Source organism: Globicephala melas, chromosome 11, assembly GCF_963455315.2.
Source record: "Globicephala melas chromosome 11, mGloMel1.2, whole genome shotgun sequence".
In the NCBI taxonomy this organism is placed as follows: domain Eukaryota; kingdom Metazoa; phylum Chordata; class Mammalia; order Artiodactyla; family Delphinidae; genus Globicephala; species Globicephala melas.
The window spans coordinates 11573366-11599877 of NC_083324.2; the positions used below are offsets into that span (position 1 = coordinate 11573366).

A 26512-nucleotide genomic window follows, 5' to 3' on the forward strand; every position below is an offset into this window, starting at 1 on the left:
CCCCCATGGGGCAGCAGCCGTGGATGTGGATGCCCACCTTCTCGTAGGGGATCTGCAGCAGCTCCAGCACCACGGCATGGGCGCCCATGTTCCGGAGCAGGCGTTGCTGTTGCTTCCTGCTCTTCCTCACAGAGGCGCCCTCTTGGACACAGAGTTTGCTGAGTCGAATCAAAATCTGGTACAAAGAAAGAATCAAAGTTTCTCCTCCGACCCCCATCTCAGTTCCGAGGACCTAACCTATAGCCTACTGACTACAGTTCACGATACCTCACTGTATACTTGGAATTTGCTAAGGGAGTAGATCTTAAGCATTCTTACCTCCCCCCACTGGCTCCCCCCAAAAACCTAACTATGTGACTGATGGATGTTTAATTAACTTGACTGGGGTAATCATTTCACAGTGCATATGTATATCAAATCATCACTTTGTCAAGTATGTTATAATTTTGTCAATTATACCTCAAAGTTGGAAAAAAATTTTGTTAAGAAAAAAGAAATGAATCTCAGAAAACTAGGAAGTGTAGTTGGAAAAAAGATTGCAGGGGGCGGTATGGACAGGAAGGCAAAAGGATCACAATATATTAAGAACATAAAACGAGGGAAACTCCTCTAACTTGTAGTATCCCTATTGATTGTATTAAACCAAATCCACATATGGCTAAGAACAAGTCTTCCAGAATAACCAATGGATTACGGCTCCATCAGCAAGTGGGATGGTTTCAGATCTCCTAAAATGATATGACTCAGCATCACTGCCAAGGACTTGGGAAGAATTTGCTCTAGGGTAAAAAACACCAAGCGCCACCCTCCCAACTTTGAACTAGCCTGTGCAAAGATTCCTAAAGAGACATGGTCCTCATTGGTGGGCACTACATGCCAGCCGCTGAGGCAAGTCCTTGACAATTTCACCACTTAACTCTTCCTTCAACTGTAAACCTTCAGAAGTATAGGTGCTGGAGGCACCTCTACAAGGTGAGGAGACTGAAGACACACAAATAATAAGTGGCAGAGCTGGATCTGAACCAAGACCTGACACTAAAACCCATGCACTTCACCTCAGAGGTTTACTTTCTCCCTGTGCCACTTTCCATGAAGGGAAAAGCTCACAAGGGAGCACTTACCTCTTTGACCACCCTGTAGTTGTAGCTACTGGTGCTCTCATGCTTCTGGGACTTGTTGTTCCCCTCCTAGGAACCAAGATGAACATGAGTGCGGTTTGTACAACTCTTAGGTTCCTGTCTGTTTGTTAGCATTAGCATCACAATTTAGGAAAGAACAGGAGTTTTGCAGCGTTTTCTAGCCATCATGCGGGGTTTGTGCCTGTCATTCACTTGCTCACAACTCAGCTCCCCTCTGATGGGAGAGGATGCACATTATTGCACTGATGGGGGAGAAGATGATGGTGCAGGCATGGCTGGAGAACAGGTTCTTTCCCAAGTGCGTCTGCAAGGGACACCTGGAGCTAGTTCACTCAAAGTCTGTTCTACATGGGCCACGGTGGCACGAGAGATGACGCTGAACTTGTATTTGTAGCTCACTTCCTGGAAGAATGGCTGTCACCCTGTTAACAAGCAGACCTCTTGAGAATCAAGCCCATCCTATAATCTGCATTTTTATCTAAAACCAGAGGAGGACGTTTACTTGTTCTGAGGACCCCATCCATCTCCTCCTGCAGCGTAACTTGTGTGTCACCCACCTCCGTTTTCTTATGTTCATTTTCACCAGATGCACCGTCCATGGCCTCGTCGGGGCCCTGCCCTTTGTACACCCAAAGCTCTGACTTCTCCACGATGGATCGCAGTTGGTCCAAGTCTTGTTTGATCTGTTTGTAGTTGTCGACATCTTGGCTGGTAACAAGCAGTTGAACCTGAACGAATGCAATTCAATAGTGACTCACAACAGACTCTCAGACACAATGCCAACAACACACACACACACACACACACACACACACACACACACAGCAACCCGACCTACCTGTTTGAAGGCCTGCAGGACCTCCTGCCTCTGACTGAAGTGCCGAAAGAGGAGCTGCAGGGCCCCTGACACCAGGGGTGGGTAGTCGTGCATCGTCAAATGCAGCAGGACCCGGAGGAAGGTTCTGCCGCCGTGGTCGTCCAGGTCCAGTGGCGTGTTCTCCTCACTGAGGGGAAAGGCCAAGTGAGCCAAGACGCCCTCTCCCATGCCCTTGGGCCCAGACACACCTCACCTAGTGAGATTCCTAACTCTGTATCCCCCCTCAGCCGACCCGGCTTTTCATTGCCTCATTTAACAACACACAACCTTATTTGCTCTTCAAATATATTCTGAGGTGAGGGGGCAGTTAAGCTGTCCCAACTGGGGACTTCCCTGGTGGTGCAGTGGTTAAGAATCCGCCTGCCAATGCAGGGGACATGGGTTCGATCCTTGGACCGGGAAGATCCCACATGCCGCGGAGCAACTAAGCCCGTGCACTGCCACTACTGAGCAACAGGTAACTCAACCAAGTGTGCATATTCTAAGAGTTATGCATAGAGGGTGTTCATACCAAGTTTGCCGGTGTCTGAGGCTTACAGGTATTTGAGTCTCGTAACAATGTTTTGAGTCAACACTGAGCAATCTCATCTTTTAGAAAGGGGTTCATACCTTAATCTCATGTTAGGGACAATGAAAGAACAGTATAGGTGTCTGTATCCTTTTCATCATTGCTTGGCTTCTAAAGGGCTCGGGGGTGACTGCAGCCCATTAGCAGCAATGACCTTGCTACACTCACTCTGTTTCGAGCGCCCCCTTTCTTTCAACTCTATTTCCTCACCATTTAAAAAAGTTTTGTAATGTGTGTGCTTTGGGAAACCTCCGTCAATTCTTTCTGTTGTAAGCAGGAAACACACACACACATGAACCCAACTAAGATCACTCTGACTGAGTACTGAGAGTTATAAAGAGAGCAGTCAAACAGCCTAAACCCAGAGACTAAACGTTTCCTAGAACAGTAAAGGAGAAGCCTTTGAGAGCTAGAAAAGAGAGGCCTCCCCCATCTTAGAACCACCTACAAAACAGAAACTGAAAATATACTTTCCTTCCTCCAAAGATGCCTTCGGCTTGCTCTTCAATGTGTTCAAAATCAAGAGCACCTGAAAAGCCAGAGAACAGAACTTCAGGTGCAGGAAGGGGTGGAAACGTGCCGCTCGTGAACTCCCCCCAAAACAGGCTCGCCCCTGCCCCTCAGGCCTTGATAGGTGGGGTTATTCCTACCACTACCCTTCTCCTTATCCATCACCACTATTTCCTGGGCAGGAAAAAGCATCCACCATGAGTAAAAGTTGGTAGTGGACAGTAAATTTTCTTGGGAGAGTTTTGTTTTTGTTTTCTGGTATTTCACCATAACACTAGAACCCTCAGCTGACTTATGACTAAGACACTCCAAGACGGAAGGAAGTAAGATCTATCCCAGAAGCGATCTGGGCCCTTTCAATTATCCCCCTGCCCCAAAAGGGTAACTCCCAGGGTCTCATTCTAAAATGCAGTCATCTTCAAAAACGTTCACATATTACCCTTGTTCTAGAACATACTCTTTGGACTTGCAGTTTTCATTAGACCCAGGCCCCATTTTATGGCGGAAACCCATTCCGGCATCACTAACCTGGTACATTACTTGGTCCCTCTTGGCTGCTGGTTCCGGAGGATGTTTCCGAAGTCTGGGAATTGCTTTCATCAAACTCCCGCTTAAATATACACAGGAGGCAGGAGATCCTATAATCCAGCCTCACATTCAAAATAAACTAAAGATTCAAGTGGAAATGGAAACAGACTGGTTACATTAGCAGACCACCTGGAACATTCTGCCAAGCCACCGCGCTCTGGCTGGGCCTGGCGTCTGCTGCATCAATTACCTTAAACGCTACGTGAGCCAGACATTTGGCTTAGATTTCAAACAGTCACTTTAACAAAAGACTTCTAGGACTATATCAAGTTTGCCCACAGCACCTTAGCTTCTAGTGTAAACTCCAGCGTCCCGGCAATTAATTTAATGCTCAGGACAATAAATCACTCACTCTCCACTCCATCCTCTATAAAACATTGCTTTAGTTCAAGTACTGAATGCCAACTCTGGGCCTTAAGAAGGGTGAAGTTGGCTGCTTTTAAAAGAACTGACAGAGAAAAATGTGTTTTCAGTACTGAAAATTAGTTTGGTTCTTATTTTCTATTACTGATTGTTTTCTTTGATGTAGATATAATCCCTTGGGCTCCCTCTTCTTTCACTCCCTGTATTCCCTCCCAGTTCACTCCAACAGAAAGTCACTTTTTCCATGTTTGTGGCTGGAGCCAAAATGAAAGATCAAGCATCTGGCACTGTTTAAGGGCCTTGCCGACATGCTCCCTTCCGTGCTCTCCTTATCTCTGCCTGGCCCTCCTGGCGACCTTACCCAGTGCCAGGGCTGTCACCTCTCCTGGATTGAAACAGATCCTTGGCTTATCTTCCAAGCTCTCGGTCCACGTTTCCTACTGACTGCTGGACATCCCCTTTGGTGCTTTCCCAGAGTCTCAAACTCAGTATTGTACCAAACTAACAGTGTCCATTCTGCCTGGGTTCTCCCACCCTCAGTCAACCTCAGGACCATCAACTCTTCCCTCCTTGATACACACATCTCATCAGTGACTAAGCCCTGCTGGTTCTACCTCTGCCACTCTCCACGGATCTCTCTCCCGCCGTCGTTTACCCCCACTCACAGCCTCTATCTCCCTCCTCGGCCATTACGGAAACAAGTTTACCAGATCCACATCTCAAAGGTGCTTATTCTTAGGTTAGCTCCCTGCTTGAAAAAGTTCAAAGGCTCCCCACAGAGTAAAGTCCTAATACTTCAGGCACCCAGAGCTCCCTAGAGCATAGCGCAGTCCGCCTTTCCAACCTCATTTCTGATAACTCCCCTTCAGCACACTCCACGTCCCTGTCCAAGGAGAACAGCTTACGGACCCATGCGTCATGATGCCCTGGTTCAACCTGCTCCAGCCACCCAAGAACGTCCCCTTGTTTCTATACATATCCCGTCCAGGCCTAGAGGCTCCAAGAAAATCTTACCTCCTCTGGTCCTTACTAATTGGGACCACATGACCTACCCGTATCTCGGGACAACACTTTTCTCACGGTTTTATTTCCATGCACACACAGCTTCATCATACCTTATCTTCCTGTTAGACTATAAACCCCCTGTAGACATAGCCTGTGTCCAAATCATCTGTGCATTCCTCACAGAGCCCAGCAAAGTGCCTTGCATATGGTAAGGGATCAGTAAGTATTTGCTGAAAGAATGAATCCATCAACCAAATGTTCTCAGATTACTACAGTGAGTAGACCTCAAGATGTAACCAAGCTTCACACCGCATCGATTCTGACAAACATGCACGATATTCACATACTTGGGACCTGTAAGCCATGGCCTAAGAAAGCCTTGAAATCCTTCTCTATCTTTGGTCAGACATAAATTTAAGGAGTTTTCTTCTTTATTTAAATCACTCTTTATTGCCTTCAGTAATTATTCTGAGGAGTCCCAGGGATGTTTTCAAACCATTAGTTAACTGTGATTTCAGAATCGAAAAAAAATCCTCAAATCTGTAAACATTTATAGTTCTCTACTCCATGTTCCGGGGTTGAGATTAGACAGTGCGGGATGAAAGAGAAAGGTGATAACAGTATTCTTGTCACGAAGGAACAGCTGGTTTCGTTAATGAATAAAAAATTACCAAGGAGCAGGAAGAGGAAACGCACACTGTTGGCAGGCTGGGAGGTTCTCACATGGAAGATCACGTACGGCCTCTCCAGTAAACTGGCTCCCGCCCCCTCTTGCCTAGGCCAGGACTTTGCTCCTACAATTATCCTCTCTCCCCTTCATCAGTAAGTCTTCCCTCTCTGCATGATCACTCCCATTCAGCATACAACCTTGCTGACATCTCCCAACTTAAATAGTACCAATAATCACCCTGCAGCCACCTTTCCACTTTTCTCTGTTCATCTTTACAGCAAATCCACCCAAGAGGTTGTATGTATTGACTCCCCACTTCATCTTCTCCCATTCTCTCTTGAACCTGACCTGTTCCCAGACTTGTCAAGTATGCTACCACCTCAGGTCTTGGCCTTTATTGTTCCCTCTTGGAGTCCCGGAGACTGTTTTCCTAGATACCCACATACTAGCTCCCTCACTGCTTTCAGGTCTCTGATCACGTAACCTTAATGGGGAGACCTTCTCTGACAACTCCATCAGAAACAGTACCCGTGGCCTTTACCCCCAACGGCCTCCAAACCATCTTGACTCTCTTTTATAGTTTAACATCCTTCGTATATACATTTTTATATATCTCTGCCTCCTATCAAAATGTAAGCAGGAATGATTCTGTTCATTGCAGGATCTTCAGTGCTTAAAAGTACTCGTCATGCTCTGACAAGTACAGGCTTCTGGTAACTGACTATACTGCTGGACTGAATGAACAAGCATTTTCAGAACTCTAATGGAAAACTGATGAACTCATAAAAGTGCTAACAAAAGATCAAGATAAAAAAAAAGCTAATTACATGGGATTGAGTGAACTGATGAGGATGATTACAATTTTTGTGACTTTTTGTTTGAATTAAAAAAAAAAATCCCACAAGGACTCAGAGGCAAAAAATATACAAATCAATTTTCACTGCAAAGTAGTGTTACGGTGGAGGATTACTGGACTGAATGTCAATATTATGACATAGTACGAGTGTGTTTCATGTTTGGTAATTGCAATCATTGTTGCTTTTGTTGTGATCATCCACTTACAATGCTTGGTGTTAATTTATTTATCTCTTGTAAAAATAAAATACAGTGTGTGTGTGTGAAAAAAAGACTAAATGAGATAACGCATATGAAAAAAAAGTATTAGAAACAAATATGCTTTATTCTCATTGTTAACTGAAATGGTAGATGATGTTTAAATGGTATAATTATAATTAATTTGTAATGTGGTACTCAAAATTTAGACAAATATAACCCTCTCACAGTAACACTGTTAGAGGGAAAAGAAAAAAAAAACTACTCGGCATGGAATCAGTCTCTATAAATGTCTGTTGAATGAATGAATGAATGAATAAGGGAGGGAGGAAGGGAAGGATTATGGGAGGAGTTACAAACTTAATGGAACCTTGAATGAGTTATGAACAAAAAACAGGGAATTCAGCTATGTATAGAAGCGTAAGTGAGTTAATTCTAAGTGGGTGAAGACAGAGACCAATGACTAGGGAAACGTAAGGTAACTGCAGAAAGTGTGGCATGGTTGGAGGAACAGGGCATGCTGGGGAGGGACAGGAGATGACAGCACAGGGAGCAGAGGGCCAATTCAGAAACAGCACTTGAGGCTGAGCTAAGACTCTACCTCCACTCTCTTCCCAGAAAGCCTAGGGCTCCATAAAAGCAGGGACACTGGATGCAGATGGTCCCCTGGGAAGCACACTCCCGCCCACCCTGCACCCGCCCCGGCCCACGGTTACCTGGAGTATTTCAATGATCTTCAACTTGGTGTCCATCACCATGATGTCCTCCTTCTCCGGCTCTGCTTGCTTCACGTTGCCCTCAGGGGCGGCGGCCGTGGGAGTCATGGGCAGGAAGCCTCCTCCCCGGAGCACCACCTGGGTCATCAGCTCTCCAACCCCATGGATGGACCGCATCACGTTACTACCTAAGAAGGGCGAGGACAAACTTTGGTCATGACATCCCTGGTGTGCGCTCTGGGCACCTGGCCAGGGGCAGAGGCTCTTCAGGACAAATCACTTAACATGTGTCTATTCCAATATACTCTAAGAGCCTGGGAACCTGAAACGGTTAACAACCATCAGAAATGCAGGGCTTCAAGGAGTAGGGGAAAGAGTATGGAGCATTTATGTATGTTAATTCACCTGCCAAATTTTATTGGCCACCTACTACATGCTTGTTGCTGTGCACAGAACTAGGGATGCAGGAGCTAACAAGACACACATCTGGTGCCGCTACCGAAAGCCACTTGATCTTGAATACATTATGCTACCTCTGAGGGTCAGTTTCTTCCACTATAAAATGAGAATAACGGAGCCCAACTGACAGAGATTAAGTGGCAAAATGTATGCAAATGACTGAGCAAGCACAGCCCCCAACAGATAGTAGGACGTAAGTAAACGTACTTTTTCTATTCTAGCTGTAGAGACCAGTTAAACAATAATCCACACATGAGTACCTAGTGTGTGTCTACTACGACCCTAAAACAGAGGGGGAAAAAAAACATATAAAGGCAGATTTTCCTATTTACAAATTGGAAATAGGATACCCAGACACAGTCTGGATTTCACGTACTCATATACTAATATAAACATCTGAGGACCTCATGACACATCAAGAACAATGACATGTATTTTTAAGACATAAGCATTAGGCAAGCGTTGGGCAACTTTCAAATGTTGCAGTGAAATGTACAGACTCATATATATAACTATAAAAATACAATAAAGTGTTAATAATCACTGACTCTAAGTCGTGGGTCTACAGGTGTCCACTGTACTATTCTTGCCGCCTTTATTTATATCTGAAAATGTTCATAGTGAAAAGTTAAGAAAAGGACAAAGAAAGGACGCGTCATCACACAGTAGGTATGAGAAGAGCAGAAGGAGAGGCCGGGCAAGCGTGTCCCGACCTATGGGCGCCATGAGACCTCCCTCCTCAGCTTCTCCATGTTATTCTCACCTTTATTCTCCTCTCCCTTTGCCATCTTGCTGATGGGGAAGATTGTGGTCACGTGCACACAGTCCAATATGGCCAGGAGGATTTTGGTTAATCGCAGGAGGTCAGAGAAGTTGTAGAAACCAAAGTATATGAGATTCCTAGCTAAGTTTACAACCTATTGTATTTAAAAAAGAGAGAGAGGAGGAATTAAATAAACAGTATCCTTCACTTGCATTTTAGGTTGACTATTTTATAAATGACTGACTCTGACCTTCTTTACAGTAAGAGAAGGCATGTATTTTACTTGCAGTTTCTGACCAAATTTCATGTTGTTTCATAAGGAGAAAAAATAAGAAACAAAACCCTGCAAAGCTACTGATCTGCTCTGATGACTGGTTAATGAGAGACTGACCTCATCATTGGCTCTGTGCAGCTTCCCAGAGATAATACGGGGGAAGCCAAGGTATACAAATCAAGGATCCAGATAACACAGCAGTCCTTGGAAATCTAATTCCTCAAAAGGCAAAGTGATCTCAAAGGGAAACACTCAACTCAAAGGTGAGAAGGATTTACGTCCCTCAAATGATTCATCTGTGACAGATCCCGAGCACAGACTGTTTCTTTCCTGTCACTTTTAATATAATGTACAGATTATACATAACGTTCTATCCTTTTTACAGGATTCAGTTCACCAGATGTCTTTCTTCCAGGAGCATAACTGCCTTAAGGCAAGTGACTGGTATTCGTTCTATTTCACTCTGCAACAGAACTGAGCTGAATTCCTTTTTATTACAAAACCAGAGTATCATGATAAAAAAAAACCCACCTATTTTCTATTTACCCCATAGAAAAATGCTCAACACGAAGCAGACAAAACACACGATCACCGCACCGTGAGTTACCTCAAATGTAAGTTTATTTTTCTCCTTATCAGAGAAAGGGAACCTCTGACACACCACATCTCTTAAATACTCCTCCACAAATTCCATGGTCTGAGCAAACCTCTCCTTAATTTCATCTTTGGAAGTACCACTACTATCATAGCTAAAAGGAAAGGAGAAAGAAATCAAATGTCAAGTTCTGACCAGCGAGGCCTTCCCTGTTTGCTGAGCCCCCAAAGCTAACACCATCCACCCCAACGCTTCCCATCCTCCTGTCCCTACTTTTCCCTCCTCAGCACCCACCACACCGAGGTATACATTTTAGTCCTTTATCTTGGTTACTGTCTGTCTTTCCCCACTAGTGTACACACAGTTTTCTTGTTTGTTGCCAGATAGATTCCTTGTGCGTGGCATGCGGGAGACACTTAAACATTTGTTGAATAAAAGAGATATAAAAGGACAATCATGCCATCTTTTACATTCTTGAGGAAACAAATAACATTTGCCACCCTTAATTATATCTTAAGCTTAAAGAAAAAATGACTTATCTTTCCTCTCTGATTTAACCAGACTTATTAACCTGACCATAAGTGGTTTGTCTTCCACTACATAGAACACTGTAACTAAGAAGTTTTAAAGCAACATGAATGAGGTCTTAACAGGGTGAAGGAGCCAGGCTCACTCATCAATGGCGATCTCGGAGGGAATCTCGGACCAGAGGCGGGCGTATTTCACGGGAGTGACTTGCTCCTGTGGGTCTCGGTCCACATGCATGTGGAGCATGAGACGGCAGAAGGACGCCCGCAGGTCATAGGGCAGGTTCTCATCAGACATGCAGCGGAGAATGAGATCCACGTCCAGCTGGCCTGAGATTTCGTTGATGGCGAGGTACTGGCGGTCCAGGCACATCCTCGCAAAGAGGTTCAGCTGGTACCTGGAGAAAAGGAAAGTTACACAGGGCTCACTCTCATGGAAACACACAGCAGGAGAGTCACGGGGGGCCCCAACTCTCATAGGAGTGACAGGTGGCCACGGGAACTTACACATCAACACTCTTCACTTGCTTGTGTATGCAAACTCTGGCTTCTGTACCAAGCGGAAAAAGGAACAGTTCAAGCCACGCCAACAGTCACATGTGCCCACCCTGCTGTGTGGGAATAATTACATGGCTAGTTGATGCCGTTTTGCCCATGTTTATTTTATAAAATGGCGGGGGGGAAGCATTAGGCTGAAAACGGTTGCCTGTTTCTTTAGTTCTGTTTTTATGCAGCACGTGAAAGACCGCATAGGAAATGGTAAAGGTTTCAGACCCTTACTGAGTCTGCTTAGAAATTTTATGATACTTTCAGGGTCTTATCCCATAGAGCTCTCCCCTCTGACTTTTACACACATGTGAAAAACACGGTAGAAGGAATAGGGGGCTCCTCAAAATGTTACAGTTTCTTCCTCACCTAATTACATGTGATCTCTGTTAACTTCCAAATCTGACCACTGAAACACTCTTCCTCATTCACTGTCAGCGGAAGACATAGCAAACATTAAAAGAGTAACCATTCCCATAATGTGAAATAAGAAAGCCATAAGGTTCCACAGTGGCAAATTCCAGCTTCTGACTTTAAAACTCTATTCATTACCAGTAATCATGAGTTGGAAATATTCTCGACTGCACTAGATATCAGTGAAATGAGGATTAACCTATGTTCTATTTCATGCTCATAAGATTAACAAAAATTTAAAAAGCATCACAGTATTCAGAGATAGCAAAGACAAAGGGAAGCAAAAGTTCTCTTTTGGTGGGAATGTACACCAAAATAGCCAATTTAGGATTGGTTGGTCAGTTTAAAATATGCATACCCCCCAATCTCGTAATTCCCTGGTATAGAATGGAAACTCCTACACATATGCACAAATTTGAACAAGGATATTTCCCGACATGAAAAACTAAATTGTGGCACACACTGAATATCAAAGAGCAATGAAAATGTGGCACAGTAATAAAATGGAATAGCATTCAGCAGTCAAAATGAAAGAAATGGACCTACCACCACTAGCATGAATCCACTTCAGAAACAATATGAAAAAATAAGGCAGATTTCAGAACGGAACTCAGACTCTGGAACCATTTATATAAAATTTTAAGAATCAACAAAATACTATGTATTATTTATGAATGTACAGAAATGTAAAATATAAACACACAGAGAGTGTGGAAGGTCACACACCATCTGCATGAATGGAGAGGAAGAATACAGGAGGTAACAAAGGGCATTGTAATTGCAAAGTTTTATTTATTTCTATTAAAAAATGCTGTAAGCACTTCCTCATCTTTCCTTCCCTCTTCTTTTATTTTAAAAGTATTTATTGAGTCAGCAGATCTCAGAGCTGGGACCGAGGTGACGCTGGGATGGAGGAGGTGACCGGCAGTGATGCAGACTGAGCAACACAGCGGGGACAGTGCCAGCCAGGTTCTCGCTGTCAGAGGAACGAGTTATGAATACAAAAGGGTGAAGGCTAGAATAACGCTACAGTGTTGGAACAGAATTGGAAGTACTGATGTGAACTCATGATTTTTATTACATTTATATAGGTCGATATAGAAATAGATATGTGTGTGTCTACGTGGACAAACAGATGTGTGTACAGACACACACATTTCCTAGCTCTGTCTGCGAAAGTTCTATGACGTTGTAACTACTGTCTCTATTTTACAGATAAAGAAACTAGGACATAAAGAGGTGAATAACTTGACCAAAGTCAAAAAGCTCCTATGTAGAGAGGTGACCCCGCAGCCTGACTCTTAACTACTACAAAATATATCCGTGTCGTGTGCCGCGCTATGTAGGGATCAACTGTAACTGGGGGCTGATGCAAACACTCAGCCTTCTTTTGACAGAGCCACACCCAGATAGCAACGTCCTACCTAAGTATCAATGAAACCTTACACTCTACAAACTCCTGAAGTACACATCCGTCTTTCTGACGGACGATCTCATCAGAGGACACCCATGCCGCCCTCGCACCTGTAGTAGCTGAGGACGTCTCGGTCTTCTTTCTGCCCCTCCTTAGCATCCTGCGCCAGTTCCCTCACACTCTTACTGCGAACCTCTTTGGTGCTGTCCCTCCAAAACAGCCACACCTCTTCCTCATCCTCTCCTGCCTCCAGAGCGTTCTCTCCAGTAGAAACACCTTCAAATTCGAAACGAGAGAGTACCAGCCTGGAAAATAAGAGGAGGGGGGAAACTCATTATGTCTGAAATCCTTGCTCATCACGGATCAACTGTATTAATGCGTTGAACTCTAGCTGCACTTTCAGCACAAAGACACACACAGAAAGCCACTTTACTTCTCCCACCGGCAGAATCACAACGAACCGAACATTAACGTCTTCATACACTTTAGCCCAGGGGTTCTCCGCCAGGGTGACTGTGTCTCCCAGGGGACATTTAGCAATGTCTGGAGACATTTTTGTTTGTCCCAACCAAATAGGAGGGGTACTGTTGGCACCTAGCAGGTAGAAGCAGGGAGGCTGCTACACATCCTACAATGCAGAGAACAGAACCCACAGCAAAGAACTACGTGGCCCCGAACATCAAAAGGCCAAGGATGAGAAAGTCGGAATTAGCCCAAGCCCAAAATTAAGCTATGCATGAGAAACAAAAAAAAATCGCTAGTGTAGAGCATAATTTAGTGTTTTTTAAATAAACTTCTTTTAAACATTGTTTTTAACATTTAAATATTACTGGCACTATGCTTCTCAGGAAAACTGCTCCCCTGCTAAAAATGAATTGCTACTATTACCAAAACTTCTGTGGACCCATGAACCCTTTTTGAACAGTGATGCGTTAACAAGCTCTTCCCTACAATGACTTAATATCAATAATGAATTACCTCCTTTAAAACTTAAAACGGATGATCATAATTAGAGAATTTTAAACTCTTAAAATGAAACCAAAGGTGTGTAAAACGTTCCCTGGTGAGCTCACATTACTGTCAAAGTAGGTGACATCACCATGCAGAGGAGCCCACACCAAAAGCAAACTTGAAAATTCCTCTGATCGAGACCTTTGCAAGAGGACGATCAACAGCCAGCCAACCTGGCTTCAGAAATCAGGGAGCTGGGTTTCATTACCTCTGAGCACAGACATCCACGGAGCCACACATTCTCCATCTAAATCCCGTCCTCATCTTTCTTTACCTTAAACCCGCACGTCTCACTCACTTGGTCTCAATCAGAATGTCAGCGTTGGTTGGATTCAGCACAGCTTTACATATCAGTTCCTGGGTCACCGGAATGGATTTGTTCATGGACACGCAGAGATCAGAGAGGTAATCTAAGAATCTATCGAGAAAGAGAAACCAAATTAAACAGTTTCTGTACACAGAGCAGGCGCTGGGCTCTGGGAGCCTGGCTCTCCCTCAAGAGGACTGACCCAGCCTACCTTTAACACAAGTCAGAGACGCTTTGGGTTTTAGTGTCAGCATCCATGGAACGCCCAGAAACCCAGACACCAGAGGGAAGGAAGGATGGATGGATAGATAGATGGAAGGGAGAAAGGGAGGGAGGGAGGGAGGGAGGAGGAAGGAAGGAGGGAGGGAGGAGGGAGGGAGGGAGGGAGGGAGGGAGGAAGGAAGGAAGGAGGGAAGGAGGGAGGGAGGGAGGGAGGGAGGGAGGGAGGGAGGGAGGGAGAGAGGAAGGGAGGGAGAGCAAAGAAAGAAAAGCAAAAGAGGAAGGATGGCAGTGACTGTTGTGAGGAAGAGCTGACAAGGTAAAGATGAACAGAAGGAACCACCAAGTAAGAAGTTCACATACGGAAGACATGGTTAGGATGCAGGTACCCAGAGTGGTGAGGGGCAAGGCTCTGATGCTTGAGGCCCAAATCAGAACCCTGATTCTGGTTCTTATCCACTACGTTCTGATATGTACTGTTATTTGGGGGGAATTACTTAACCTCACTGTGGTTCAGTTTTCTCATCGACAAAAAAGGCTGATATAGAACCTCAGAGAGTTCTTCTGAGGATTAAATGAGCTAATTCATGCAAAGTGCTTACTTAGTTCACTCACTGGCACATGAGAATGGTCCATAAAATGTTATTTTATGGGTGGGGGCAGTCATTTTTATAAGAACACTTTCAGCTCTCCAGTGTCACCGTTCATGATACGCACATTGTAAACTATTTCCCACTTCACCTGAAATGGTGTGGATCTTAATTAATTAGAAGGAGAAAAAAAGAGAGAAGAGAGCGTAGGGGGAGGGGGAGATCTGTATGAATGCAACAGAATTGATAGAATTCACTAATGTAAATAAAAACACTCAAGTAACAACTATGTGTGCAAAAGACTAACTGATGATATTTGGGGGAGTTCTAACTGATCACCACGGGGTGCTATGAAGTGAATGAGTGGCCAACAGCTGTCATTTACTGTGCACCTACTAAGTGCCAGGCACTTCACATGTATTTATTCTCATTTAATTTTCGCAATGACCCACCTAGCAGATGAGGACGTTAATGCTCAAGGTGACCCAGCTGGTAAATGCTGCAGCTAGGATTCTACCCTGGTCTCATTCCCATACCAAGCTCTTTCCGCCGCTACTCATCAAAGAGCCTGTCAAAATCTGCCCAATCAAAACCCGTAGCTAGTGGGAAGCAGCCGCATAGCACAGGGAGATCAGCTCAGTGCTTTGTGACCACCTACGGGGTGGGATAGGGAGGGTGGGAGAGAGGGAGACGCAAGAGGGAGGGGATATGGGGATATATGTATATGTATACCTGATTCACTTTGTTACAAAGCAGAAACTAACACACCATTGTAAAGCAATTACACTCCAATAAAGATGTTAAAAAATACATATACCGGGCTTCCCTGGTGGTGCAGTGGTTGAGAGTCCGCCTGCCGATGCAGGGGACACGGGTTCGTGCCCCGGTCCGAGAAGATCCCACATGCCGCGGAGCGGCTGGGCCCGTGAGCCATGGCCGCTGAGCCTGCGCTCCGCAACGGGAGAGGCCACAACAGTGAGAGGCTCACGTACCGCAAAAAAAAAAAAAAATACTAATGGTAAAAAAAAAAAACCTGTCCCTAACAGCCCCAAACAAAGGAAATCCAGGAAAAAGCACCATGACATGCTCAGTGCCTGCATCGGAAATGCAAATACACCTTCTGCCTATCAACCCCGCCCCCGCCTCACCTGGGCTCCCTGTTCTTTCGCACCAGACTGACGAAGGTGTCGATCTCTGCCGCGGTGATGTGTTTTTCCAGGAGTTTCCGATTATTGTGGAGCAGGGCAGTGATGGTGTCTTCAGCCAGCACATCATAGCCAATCTGCTTCTGCATGAAGCCAAACTGCTTGGCTATGTACTCCTTCGAAGGAAGGAAAGCAAGGTGAGGGGGGAGGACTGGAGACAATGGGATGAGGCTGGAAGTAAGGGAGGGGGCAGCAGCCCCTGAGGAGCATCACCGCCCGTGAGGGAAATCACAGGGGAGCATCTTTCCACAACTTTCTAATCCAGGGCGACAGCTGCAAACTCCCTCGCATCCTTTATTTTTACTAAACCTGCCACACAGATGTAATTAAGTAAAATATCCTGTATTTACAGATAGGCATTTTTATTAAGTCCACTGTATAAATGTTAATGTAGTGACTTATTTTTCGAAAGGTCAAAAGTTGTTTTTCAGCTCTGATTTTATTACTAATTGAAGAGGATTTAACTGTGCCTCACTGCTCTGTGTTGCTGAATAAACAGTCAAGCCTACCTGGATATTTAGAACGATGCTACCCCATGGCGTTTTCCTTGTCTGGGGTGAAAATACATTTTTAAAGTCAGTGGGTAGCAGAAACAAGTTAGGAATATGTAAGCCAGTCAATTATATTCGTAGAACATATGAAAACACCCCTGGCTTCTTTTTGGGATCAGACATGACATTCCATAGAAATATTTAAGAACTCCAGGAAGCCTCTTATGAATATTTGTTTGTTGCTATTCAAAGACATTTTTCCTGCCCAAAACAGACTATTGGCTTGCTCAAAGTTCAAACGGCCCTTGAAACTTGGTATAATTTGTTTTCATTAATTCCAAAATTCTAAAAGTGACTCAGGATGAACACAGCGGACATGGGCCACCTTTCAGCCCTCACTCCATAAGGATGCATGTTCGGGAATTCATCAGCCCCCAGGGATATACTACTGCCAGCTGGCACGGGGTCCATAAGCAACCAAGCAAGGACATCCAGAGTTGCAGCAAGAGGGACTGGTTTAGCCCCGTCACGTACAAGCAAAATGTTCTGGCACACACTACAGACTCTAACGTATCCTCATTGGAAGAGAATAAAATCACTTTGGCCCTAGTATGGTATGAGTATGGTATTCATGCACCGGAGGTAGATTTATAGCGACCATAAAACTAACAAACATAGCATCACGGGTCTGTGATGTTTTACATTTAAACAGTAGCAAAGGCAAAGTGAAAGGTTTAGAAATACTAGCTAACAAAGTTACATCTAACATTTTAGAGCACTGCTTAGGATCAACTCTATGTTTATGACGACACACAAAAAACTTTCACTACAGAGAACAGTTTAAATGTAAAGGCCAGATGTAGGGGCATTCAAAGTTTAAAAACAAAACCTTTTGTAACACAAGGCAGGGATTGGAGTTCCAGTTACGATAAGCATCACTCTGTGCACCTACAGTAGTTTACGGAGCGCAGGGTTTCTCAACCTCAGCACTACCTACTGACTTCTTGGGCCGCAAAATTCTTTGTTGCAGGGGGCTGTGCTGTGCATGGCTGGATGTTAATGGCATCCGTGGCCTCTGTCCCCTAGATGCCAGTAGCATCCCCAACTCACGACACTCAACAGGGTCTCCAGACATTTCCATATGTCCCCTGGGGGAAAAATTACTCCCAGTGAAGAACTACTGATACAGTGTTTCCTCAGAATCTCCAATTGTTAGGAACCCTCACAGAGGTTAAAACACCTAATTCACGGAGAGAATATATTGGTTGTGTGTGTTTACTGTCATCACACAGTTGATGAATTAGAATGTCATAAAACATGAGCCAGAACCAAAACAAAGAGAAAGTTACCAGCAGAGATGGAGGAGGTGGATGGGACAGGAAGAGAAGATTGCACTCCATCTTCAATATAAGCACATGGAATCAGTGTGCCCTTAAGTCTTACGGGAACGTGCCATGAGAAGTACTGTATATGTAATACCAATGTCAAGAAAAAGAACTCTCACTCCAAGGTGGCTATAGAAGGGGAATTTTCAGGTATCCTTCTCAAGTCTGTAATATACCTTCCCAGGCTTGCAAAACAAATCTGTGTTTCCTTTCTGAGAGCAAACTTAACAATGAACTACTACCTGGCCATTAAATAAACATACATGTGACACCTAAAACTCATTGAGGGAAGTACATGAACTTCAGGGAGGAAGCTGCCCCTCACTTCCCATTGGTCCTTAATCCCAACCTGGTTCTTCCTGTAGTCCTGCTGGGAGTGTCTCAGGACCCTGTAGCAGAGGCGGCAGATGTGTCTGAAGGGTGCATGCCGCTGGTCCCCCAGCTCCTCCAGACGTAGCATCGGGCCGTCACCACAGTCTGTGAATGGGGCCTGTAACAACTTGAAGATCTGTTTGCAGAAAGAAAAGAATAAGAACTACCATCACCTACTGTTTTAAGGGCCAACCTTTCCTTTGGAAGTAAGATAACCTCAAGGGTGGCTAAACTATACAGGAAAATCTCTCCATGCAAACAGTCATGAACCTGAAAACTGCATTCATTCCATCAATTGGGACTGGCTCCTCCCTGAATTCCGTCCTCCTGGACCTAAGTGGTCCTCAAATACTTGAAAATGCAGTGTTTCAAGCAGTGCCTGAGAGCACAGACTCTGGAATCAGCAGATTCTAGGTTGAAATTACACATCTTTATTACTTTCCTACAGGTACAGATCATGGTCAAGGTAACCTTCAGTTTTCTCAGCAGTAATATGGAAAGAGTAATACCTAGCTCACAAGGGTGTTGTAAGGATTAAAGTAGATAGTAAGTGTCAGGTCATAAGTGCAGTGCTCACACAAGTGCTCAACGAAGGCTCCTCCACAGTTTCAGACCCTCTAGGAATCACTGTTGTGGAAAAGAGCATGGGCATTTAGCCAGAGGTCTTAGTTGGCAGTTATCACATCAAACGGCAGGGCATAATCTATTCTGGGACTTTAAACCCTTGTTGAAACAGGATGGAGTGTTAATAAATATCGTCTATCACAGTCCAAAAGGAGAAAGGATTCTCAAATCCAAGTTCCTAGGGAGAACTATGGGACTTGTAACTAACACGTTTTTCTTTTGGCTCCAGCGGCCCAGCCTCCAACAGCTTTAGAGAACTGTATGGCATACATTTCCATGTACTTCATCTACCCCGGACTTGTCACTTTTCTCCCTCTAATTTATTTCTACCCTAGTTTATTTAACTTTATACTAAATTACATCATCTCTGTATTTTCCGTGAGTTCATTTTATTTTCTACTCATTCTTCATTTACAGGAAGATCTTTTGGTGACTTATGCTGGTCCCCAGAAGCGCCTCTACAGGCCTTCTGAGTTTATCATATACTCCAAATCTTCCAGGTACATGAAATAACCTTAAGGATACACTGCACTTGATATTATTTGTGAGGAAAATAAAGTTGTCAACTGAATTCTTGTTGGGGTTCCTAACAGGTAAATTCTCACACGGCTGATATTCAACAAGTGTGTTAACCATCAACTGAACGATCAAACCATGAAAAGATGCAGGAAACTTGAATGCATTTTACTAAGTGAAAGAAGTAAAATCTGAAAAAGGTACATACAGTATGATTCTAACTATAGGACATTCTGGAAAAGGCAAAACTATGAAGACAATAAAAAGATCAATGGGCCACCATCAAAAGATCTACAAACAATAAATGCTGCAGACGGTGTGGAGAAAAGGGAACCTTCTTGCACTGTTGGTGGGAATGTAAACTGATACAGCCACTATGGAGAACAGTATGGAGGTTCCTTAAAAAACTACAAATAGAACTACCATATGACCCAGCAATCCCACTACTGGGCATATACCCTGAGAAAACCATAATTCAAAAAGAGTCATGTACCACAGTGTTCATTGTAGCTCTATTTACAATAGCCAGGACATGGAAGCAACCTAAGTGTCCATCAAGAGATGAATGGATAAAGAAGATGGGGCACATATATACAATGGAATATTACTCAGCCATAAAAAGAAACGAAATTGAGTTATTTGTAGTGAGGTGGATGGACCTAGAGTCTCATACAGAGTGAAGTTAAGTCAAAAAGAGAAAAACAAATACCGTATGCTAACACATATGTATGGAATCTAAAGAAAAAAATGGTTCTGAAGAACCTAGGGGCAGGACAGGAATAAAGATGCAGATGTCGAGAAAGGAATTGAGGACACGAGGAGGGGGGAGGGTAAGCTGGGACAAAGTGAGAGAGCGGCATGGACATATATACACTACCAAATGTAAAAATAGATAGCTAGTGGGAAGCAGCCGCATAGCACAGGGAGATCAGCTCGGTGCTTTGTGTCCACCTAGAGGGGTGGGATAGGAAGGGTGGGAGGGAGATGCAAGAGGGAGGAGATATGGGGATATATGTATATGTATAGCTGATTCACTTTGTCATACAGCAGAAACTAACACACCATTGTAAAGCAATTATACTCCAATAAAGATGTTAAAAAAAAAAAGATCAGTGGTTGCTTGCAAAGGGTTGGGGGACAGGGAGGGACAAATAGGCAGAGCACAGAGGATTTTTAGGGCAATGCAACTACTCTGTATGACGTGATAATAATGGATACATGTGATTATACATTTGTTCAAACCCATAGCATGTACACCACCAAGAGTGAACCCTAATGTAAACTACAGACTTTGGACAATTATGATGTGTCAGTGTAGGTTCATCAGCTATAACAAACGTACTTCTCTGGTGGGGATGCTAATAACAGGGAAGGCTGTGAATGTGTGGAGGTATGAGGTACTTGGGGAATCTCTGTACTTTCCACTCACTTTTGCTGTGAACTTAAAACTTCTCTAAAAAATTAAGTCTTTTTTTTTTTTAAAGTCAATGGATCAAGCCTGCGAGGTGGAAATCATTCACATTCCTCTGTAAGAGCAGTGATACCACTGATTTCTTATAAAGTCAACCCAATATGTCACCACTCACTGACCTGCTTGAGAATATTCTGTTCTCTCATCAGCTTCTGCCGTTCTCTGTTGGGCTTAGAGAAGACCACTTCAAGAACATCTTGACCGGAATTAGTTCCACCAGTGACAAAGTAAACCAAGTCTTCCAGCAGCTTGGTTACAGATCTTAGGAGGAAAAAAGCTATTAGATATGGGAAGTGTTCGATGTGCGACAGGCTGAAAGCTTCACCTTGGAAGGCTTCAGGCCAAAGGAACCAGTTAAGCAGAAGCAAACCCATTCTCCCAGTTTCCTTGAACTTGTCAGTTGAGGCCAATTACCAATAAGAGCGAAATAGAGACAATATCTAGTTGTCCACAAAAACATTATCACCTTCACAAAACATGAGACATTACATTTTATCTCAGAGTAACCTCAACCCCTGACACTCAGTAAGATAGTTCCAGAGACCAAGTTGGAGACAGGGCAACAGAGAAAGAAGGAGATATTTACAAGTTTAGAGACTTTCAGAACAGTGAAGGCAAAAGTAACTATTTCTTGAAAACCACAAGTTGAAGCCACCCACAAATGCTAAGGCCTGCTGCTCTCACACAGAGCTCTTCCAAGCACCCTCTCTCTCCACAAGGGATTTCAAAAACCCACAGGGGGTGAAGATGAGCACGTCCGGTTCTGGCAAGGAGCCTTCACCTTCTTTCATTCTGGGTGATGGTGCCCTTCTCCAGCTTCCCAGCTATGGAGCCCAGCACCTTGCTGGCATCGTTGGCAAAGTCCAGGTCCCGAACCTCAGCAGGAGAGACTGGAACTATGGCAAATGCTTCTTTGTCCTCCTTCACGGGAGAGGTTCCAATCTGAAAAGCAAGATGGTCTTTGTGGAACAGCCTCTTAGACTGAGAGGGTAAGACGTTAATCAAACACTGTATTTGTGGGACATGGGGCAATCCAAAAAGCCTAGAGCTCTCTTGTGGTTCAAATAAATGGACATAGAAAAACACCTGGAAAGATGTACCCCAAATCATCAACAGCTGTTACCTCTAGAGGTTGGTACTGTGGAGAAAAGTAAGGCAGGAAATGGGGCAGTACTATGATTTTATAGCTTCATTTGTTACAGGAAGCATCTGAGACTTTTGTAATTTAAAAACACACTTATAAATACATACGGAAAAAATCAAATGTACAAAATGGTAATTCTTGTTTCTGAGAGTATTATAAGGGTAGACACTGCACCGATCTTTTAGCTCTTCTATATACCTGAAAATGTTCATTAAAGTAGAGGAAAAAATTCCAATAATCTTCCCCATCACCAAAAACTATTATGTGAGAGTATAATTCCATTTTTTAAAAAGAAAAACCCTATGTCTGTGTATTTATGCTCTATGATCCTGAACAAGGTGAGAAAGGAGAGGTGGGCTTCAGGGAGAGAAATTAAAGAGGTTGGAAGGGCTTTCAAGAAATAAAAGTACACATTGAAATACAAAGAGAAATAAAGGAATAATAAAGATTGGGGGAAATCAACTAGGTATGTGATGTATGTCAAGGCACAAGCAAACATTCCCCCAGCCAAAATCAGCTTTCAGACAGATATGAGATCCAGACAATTGCTCAACCTTTAGGGCAGAAGCTAGGGAATAAAATAAAAGGTTCTAGTTATTTCAAAAGCCCTGGGCTTGCTTCAGCCAGGTCCCTTGGAAAGAATTCTTTCATCACATTCAAGTTTGTCCACCACCACGCTCCTGCCGAAGCAACAACTTCAGACCTCCATACGCCTCCATCTGCCCTCAAAGGAGCCCTTTTATCGGGAGCATGAGACCGAGGGAGGCAGCCAAGTTAGGGGACTTACTTTTAGCATCACGGGTTTTTCTTCTTCCTTGTCAATGGGGATATTTGTGCTGTGAACCCAGGTATTAGTACACAGGTGTCTGAGCCGGACATATGAGTTTCTAAAGGAAAAGAAAAAAAAGAAAAAGGGTTTTAGGGACAGGGTTATTTAGGCTCTCTAGAGCCACTGGCCTAGAATACATCCTATAAGAATCGAAAAAGGATACCAAAATGGTTTTCCGCTACACACAGTGGACAGCATAAACTTAAGAGCAAACGGTTCTGGTCCAAGATACACTTTGACAGATCGACAGTGGCAAACCATTCAGAAACCACTCTAAGGTGACTGTCTCGTGCTGTATTTCTAAACGCAGCCACACCTCATTCTATCATGTTTGGCTCTACTGCCCTTAACACTGTTTTTTTGTTTTTTTAACAAATCAAAAGTTTGTTCATCATGCAAGTCTACAGGTTCCATTTTGGCAATAAAGTATTTTTAAATTAAACATGTACATTGTTTTTTAAGACATAATGCTATTGCACACTGAACAGTTAACAGTGTACTGTAAACGTGACTTTCATATGCACTGTGAAACCCCCAGATTTGTGTGACTTGCTTTATTGTGATATTCGCTTTATTGCGATAGTCTGGAACTGAACCCACAGTATTTCTGAGGTATGAGTGTATAAAATTATACACTGTGAATGACTATCTCCGAACAAACCGAACATGAGACAGAGTAACAAAAAGTATTTACTGAGGACCTACTAGTGCTTATCATGAGAGATAAAGCAGTAATTGAAATTTTCATATGGATCAATATAGCAAAAAGTAAAACCATAAAATGCCTGGAAGAAAATGTGAGTAAAAATTTAATAATCTTGTGAGAGGGAAAGCCTTTTGAAGCACATAACAAAATACAAGATTTCCAAATTTCAGAAGCAAAAGATGGATACATCTTATTACATAGTTTAAATTTTACATTTCCATACAGCAAAAGTAGAAAAAAGTTTAAAAACCATCATGAACAAAACTGAAAGAAAAATGACAACCTGGGAAAATAAAAGATTAATATATAGTATAAAAGGGTATTAATCCACATATATAGAGAGATCTTAAAAATCCGTAAGACAAACATCATGAATATTGGAAATGAAGATGGAACACGTACGCAAACCAGTAATTTAATAAAGAAACAGAAATGACCAATAAACATCCAAGTACATATTCAACTTCCTCAACTTATACAAATTAAAACAATATATCATTTTATTGTATCATATCCCAACGATCCTGGAAACTGATACAACCCAGCACTTGGAGCTTAGAGAGCTTACAGAGCTTAGAGAAATGAGTTCTACACACTCATGGTAAGAGTGTCAACAGGTTAAACTCTGGAAGAGAGTCTGACACTTCGTATAACATGTAAAATGTATCTACCTTCTCATCTAGCAATCTCATTTTTATATTTCTTAAGAGATGACAGCACAGGTGCAAAATGAGGCAGAAAGATGTTCAACAAAGCATTATTTATAATAATTAAAATCTTGCAAACAACCCAATGTCTCAGTAATGGGCTAGTTAATTATAGTATGTAAGACAGAAGAGTACAGAGTTCTTCAAAATGATTAAATCGATATTTATTCACTTGGAAGTATGTACAGGACATACTGTTCAGTGGAAAAAATGTTAAAAATAGCTTATGATTCATTTATGATAAATTATACACAGGTTATCTGTGTGCCCAGAGACGCGTCTGAAACTACAGAAAACCAAAATGTTTGTCGTAGTTACCTCCGAATGGTTAGATTTTATGTAATTTTTTTACTTGTCTCTTTGTTCTCCGTGAGATTTTAAAATATTTTTGGTGTTGTTTCTTTTTATGATGAGCATAGATCATTTTACAATGTTTTTCAAATTTGCTTTTCTTTTAAAGAAGTAGTGACATAATACTTGCTCTTAAGGAATCTATCATTGCATTAGTGAGATGAAATGAATGCACGCCAAGCAAAAGTAACAGGAGACATACATTAGAAAGGCTTTAAGATGGGAGACAGTCAAGGTAAGTACTTTTAGAGGAGGAGATTAAGGAGGCTTCGGGGAGGCATGGAATATTTTTGTTACAGAAGACTTGAGCTGGAACTTTAAACACTGGTGGGACCAGAGCAGAAAGGACAGCATGGAAGTCATTTGCATTAAGAGGAATTCAAAACAACAGCATCCCAAGTCCATGGGAAAGGGGCACGGGGGAGGGCACATTAAACCAGGCACGTCTCTTCAGTAGATCCTCTAACTTCCTTCATTTTAATTGTCTTGAAAATTACAAGTGGTATTTACTCTGAATAGCACGAACATAAATTAAACAACATGAACAAGACATTTGACAGAGATTTGCATTTTTTCTTCTGAGGAACTTGGATTCATTTTCTTCTTTTCAAAGTATAACTGAAAGCTTGGAGCTTAACTTTTACTTGGCGGATTGACTACATTCTACAGAGTTCTATGTCAAAGTTCATTTAAAATACCAAGGGCATTCTGTCTATTCATCTGAAGTCTCATTCCCAACCCTTAGCTCAAGAGTCATGATATCAGGACAACTGCAAAAGAGCCACAAAGCTGGATGCTCTCCCAATGTTCATTTATTGCATCTAATTTGCATAAATTGCAATTTTACTATCTTGCTTATTATATCCAGGACTTGTCACTATCCCTTTCAGTTTGTCTTGAAAGCATTCTTTCAACCAACGACTATTACAGAAAAGTTCTTTGCTGGTAACATTTCAGGTACTTTCATGTATCTACCGCCAGACCTTCTGATCTTCAAAGAAGCAAAATTTAGCACAACTCTAAGATGGAGGGAAATGCGTGTACTCCTCCTAAAATTGTTATGACTCCACTGAATCAATGAATAAGAGGCCCTTTGCACTTCTGGCTCTGAGGTTGGTGGCCAAGGGCAAGAACAGATAAAAATTTAGAGAGCTAAGACCAAGTCCAAGATCATAACTAATAATAAACACACTGGTAAACCACGCCAGACACTTTCTCCAGGGTGAACACAAGGCTTCCCTTGCTTATGAGTTTACAATCAGTCTGTCTATGGACAACTGCCCACAAAGAATGTTTTCCAACAGAGAAACAGTAATGAATCAAGGGGATACAGAAGCAGGGCTCTACAGCCAACCAAAGCTGTTTGGCAAGCTGACCTAGGAATTCAAACTTCCCCTCCCCACGGGATCATGGGGATTTCCAACCCACTGGGGAATATGGCCAACTGGCACCTCATTCCTCTTCACCAAGGGAATGCCATGAAATATCTTCTGACAGATATTTTACATCACATGGTTCTGTTCTTTGCTAACCCTTACAAACAAAAAACTTAGCAAATAAAACTAACGTCATTCCCTTGTCTTCTGGGAGCCTAAAAACAAAATCCATTAAAGAGCTTCCAGAATAGAGGACACACACAGGGAAAAGTACTTAAACCAAAGCGCAATTGGATTCTATAGTCCCTATGCCTGTCTAGGTAGTCAGTGAGAAAGGACGCTTTACAAAAGCAATCTACCCTACTTCAAACCATATGTTTAAAAATGACCTCAAAATCGATCAAAGATCTAAGTGAAAAGAGCACAAACTACTAAAACTCTCAGAGGAAAACATTAGCATCAATCTTTGTGACCTTGGATTAGGCGACCGCTTCTTATAAAGCATAAGCGGCCAAAAGCAAAAATAGATAAACTGGACTTCAACAAAGTTAAAAACTTTTGTGGTTCACGAGACACCACCAAGAAAGTGCAGAAATCTACAGAAAGGGAGAAAATACTTGCAAATCATAACTGATAAGGAGTTCGTAATAAAGAACATTTAATACTCAATAATAAGACACATAACCCTTTTTTTAAGTGGTCAAAAAATAATGGGCAAAGGATCTGA

The 26512-nt window shown here is 42.9% G+C and overlaps 1 protein-coding gene across 7 annotated transcripts in view; it reads right to left on the reverse strand.

The window, feature by feature from the left end:
- ITPR1 (inositol 1,4,5-trisphosphate receptor type 1) overlaps positions 1 to 26512 on the reverse strand; it is a 319423-nt gene that overhangs the window by 148624 nt on the left and 144287 nt on the right. For all 7 annotated transcript variants that reach the window (XM_070046603.1, XM_060308111.2, XM_060308109.2 and 4 more), the window contains 17 exons: positions 22604 to 22703; positions 21454 to 21614; positions 20792 to 20933; positions 18039 to 18197; positions 15757 to 15929; positions 13791 to 13910; positions 12592 to 12786; positions 10254 to 10505; positions 9593 to 9734; positions 8712 to 8865; positions 7490 to 7677; positions 3623 to 3761; positions 3059 to 3113; positions 1978 to 2143; positions 1697 to 1867; positions 1122 to 1187; positions 38 to 175 (listed from right to left, as the gene is read on the reverse strand). In XM_070046603.1, coding sequence (XP_069902704.1) covers positions 38 to 175; positions 1122 to 1187; positions 1697 to 1867; positions 1978 to 2143; positions 3059 to 3113; positions 3623 to 3761; positions 7490 to 7677; positions 8712 to 8865; positions 9593 to 9734; positions 10254 to 10505; positions 12592 to 12786; positions 13791 to 13910; positions 15757 to 15929; positions 18039 to 18197; positions 20792 to 20933; positions 21454 to 21614; positions 22604 to 22703 — 2521 coding nt within the window. The remainder of the gene's footprint in view (positions 1 to 37; positions 176 to 1121; positions 1188 to 1696; positions 1868 to 1977; positions 2144 to 3058; positions 3114 to 3622; positions 3762 to 7489; positions 7678 to 8711; positions 8866 to 9592; positions 9735 to 10253; positions 10506 to 12591; positions 12787 to 13790; positions 13911 to 15756; positions 15930 to 18038; positions 18198 to 20791; positions 20934 to 21453; positions 21615 to 22603; positions 22704 to 26512) is intronic.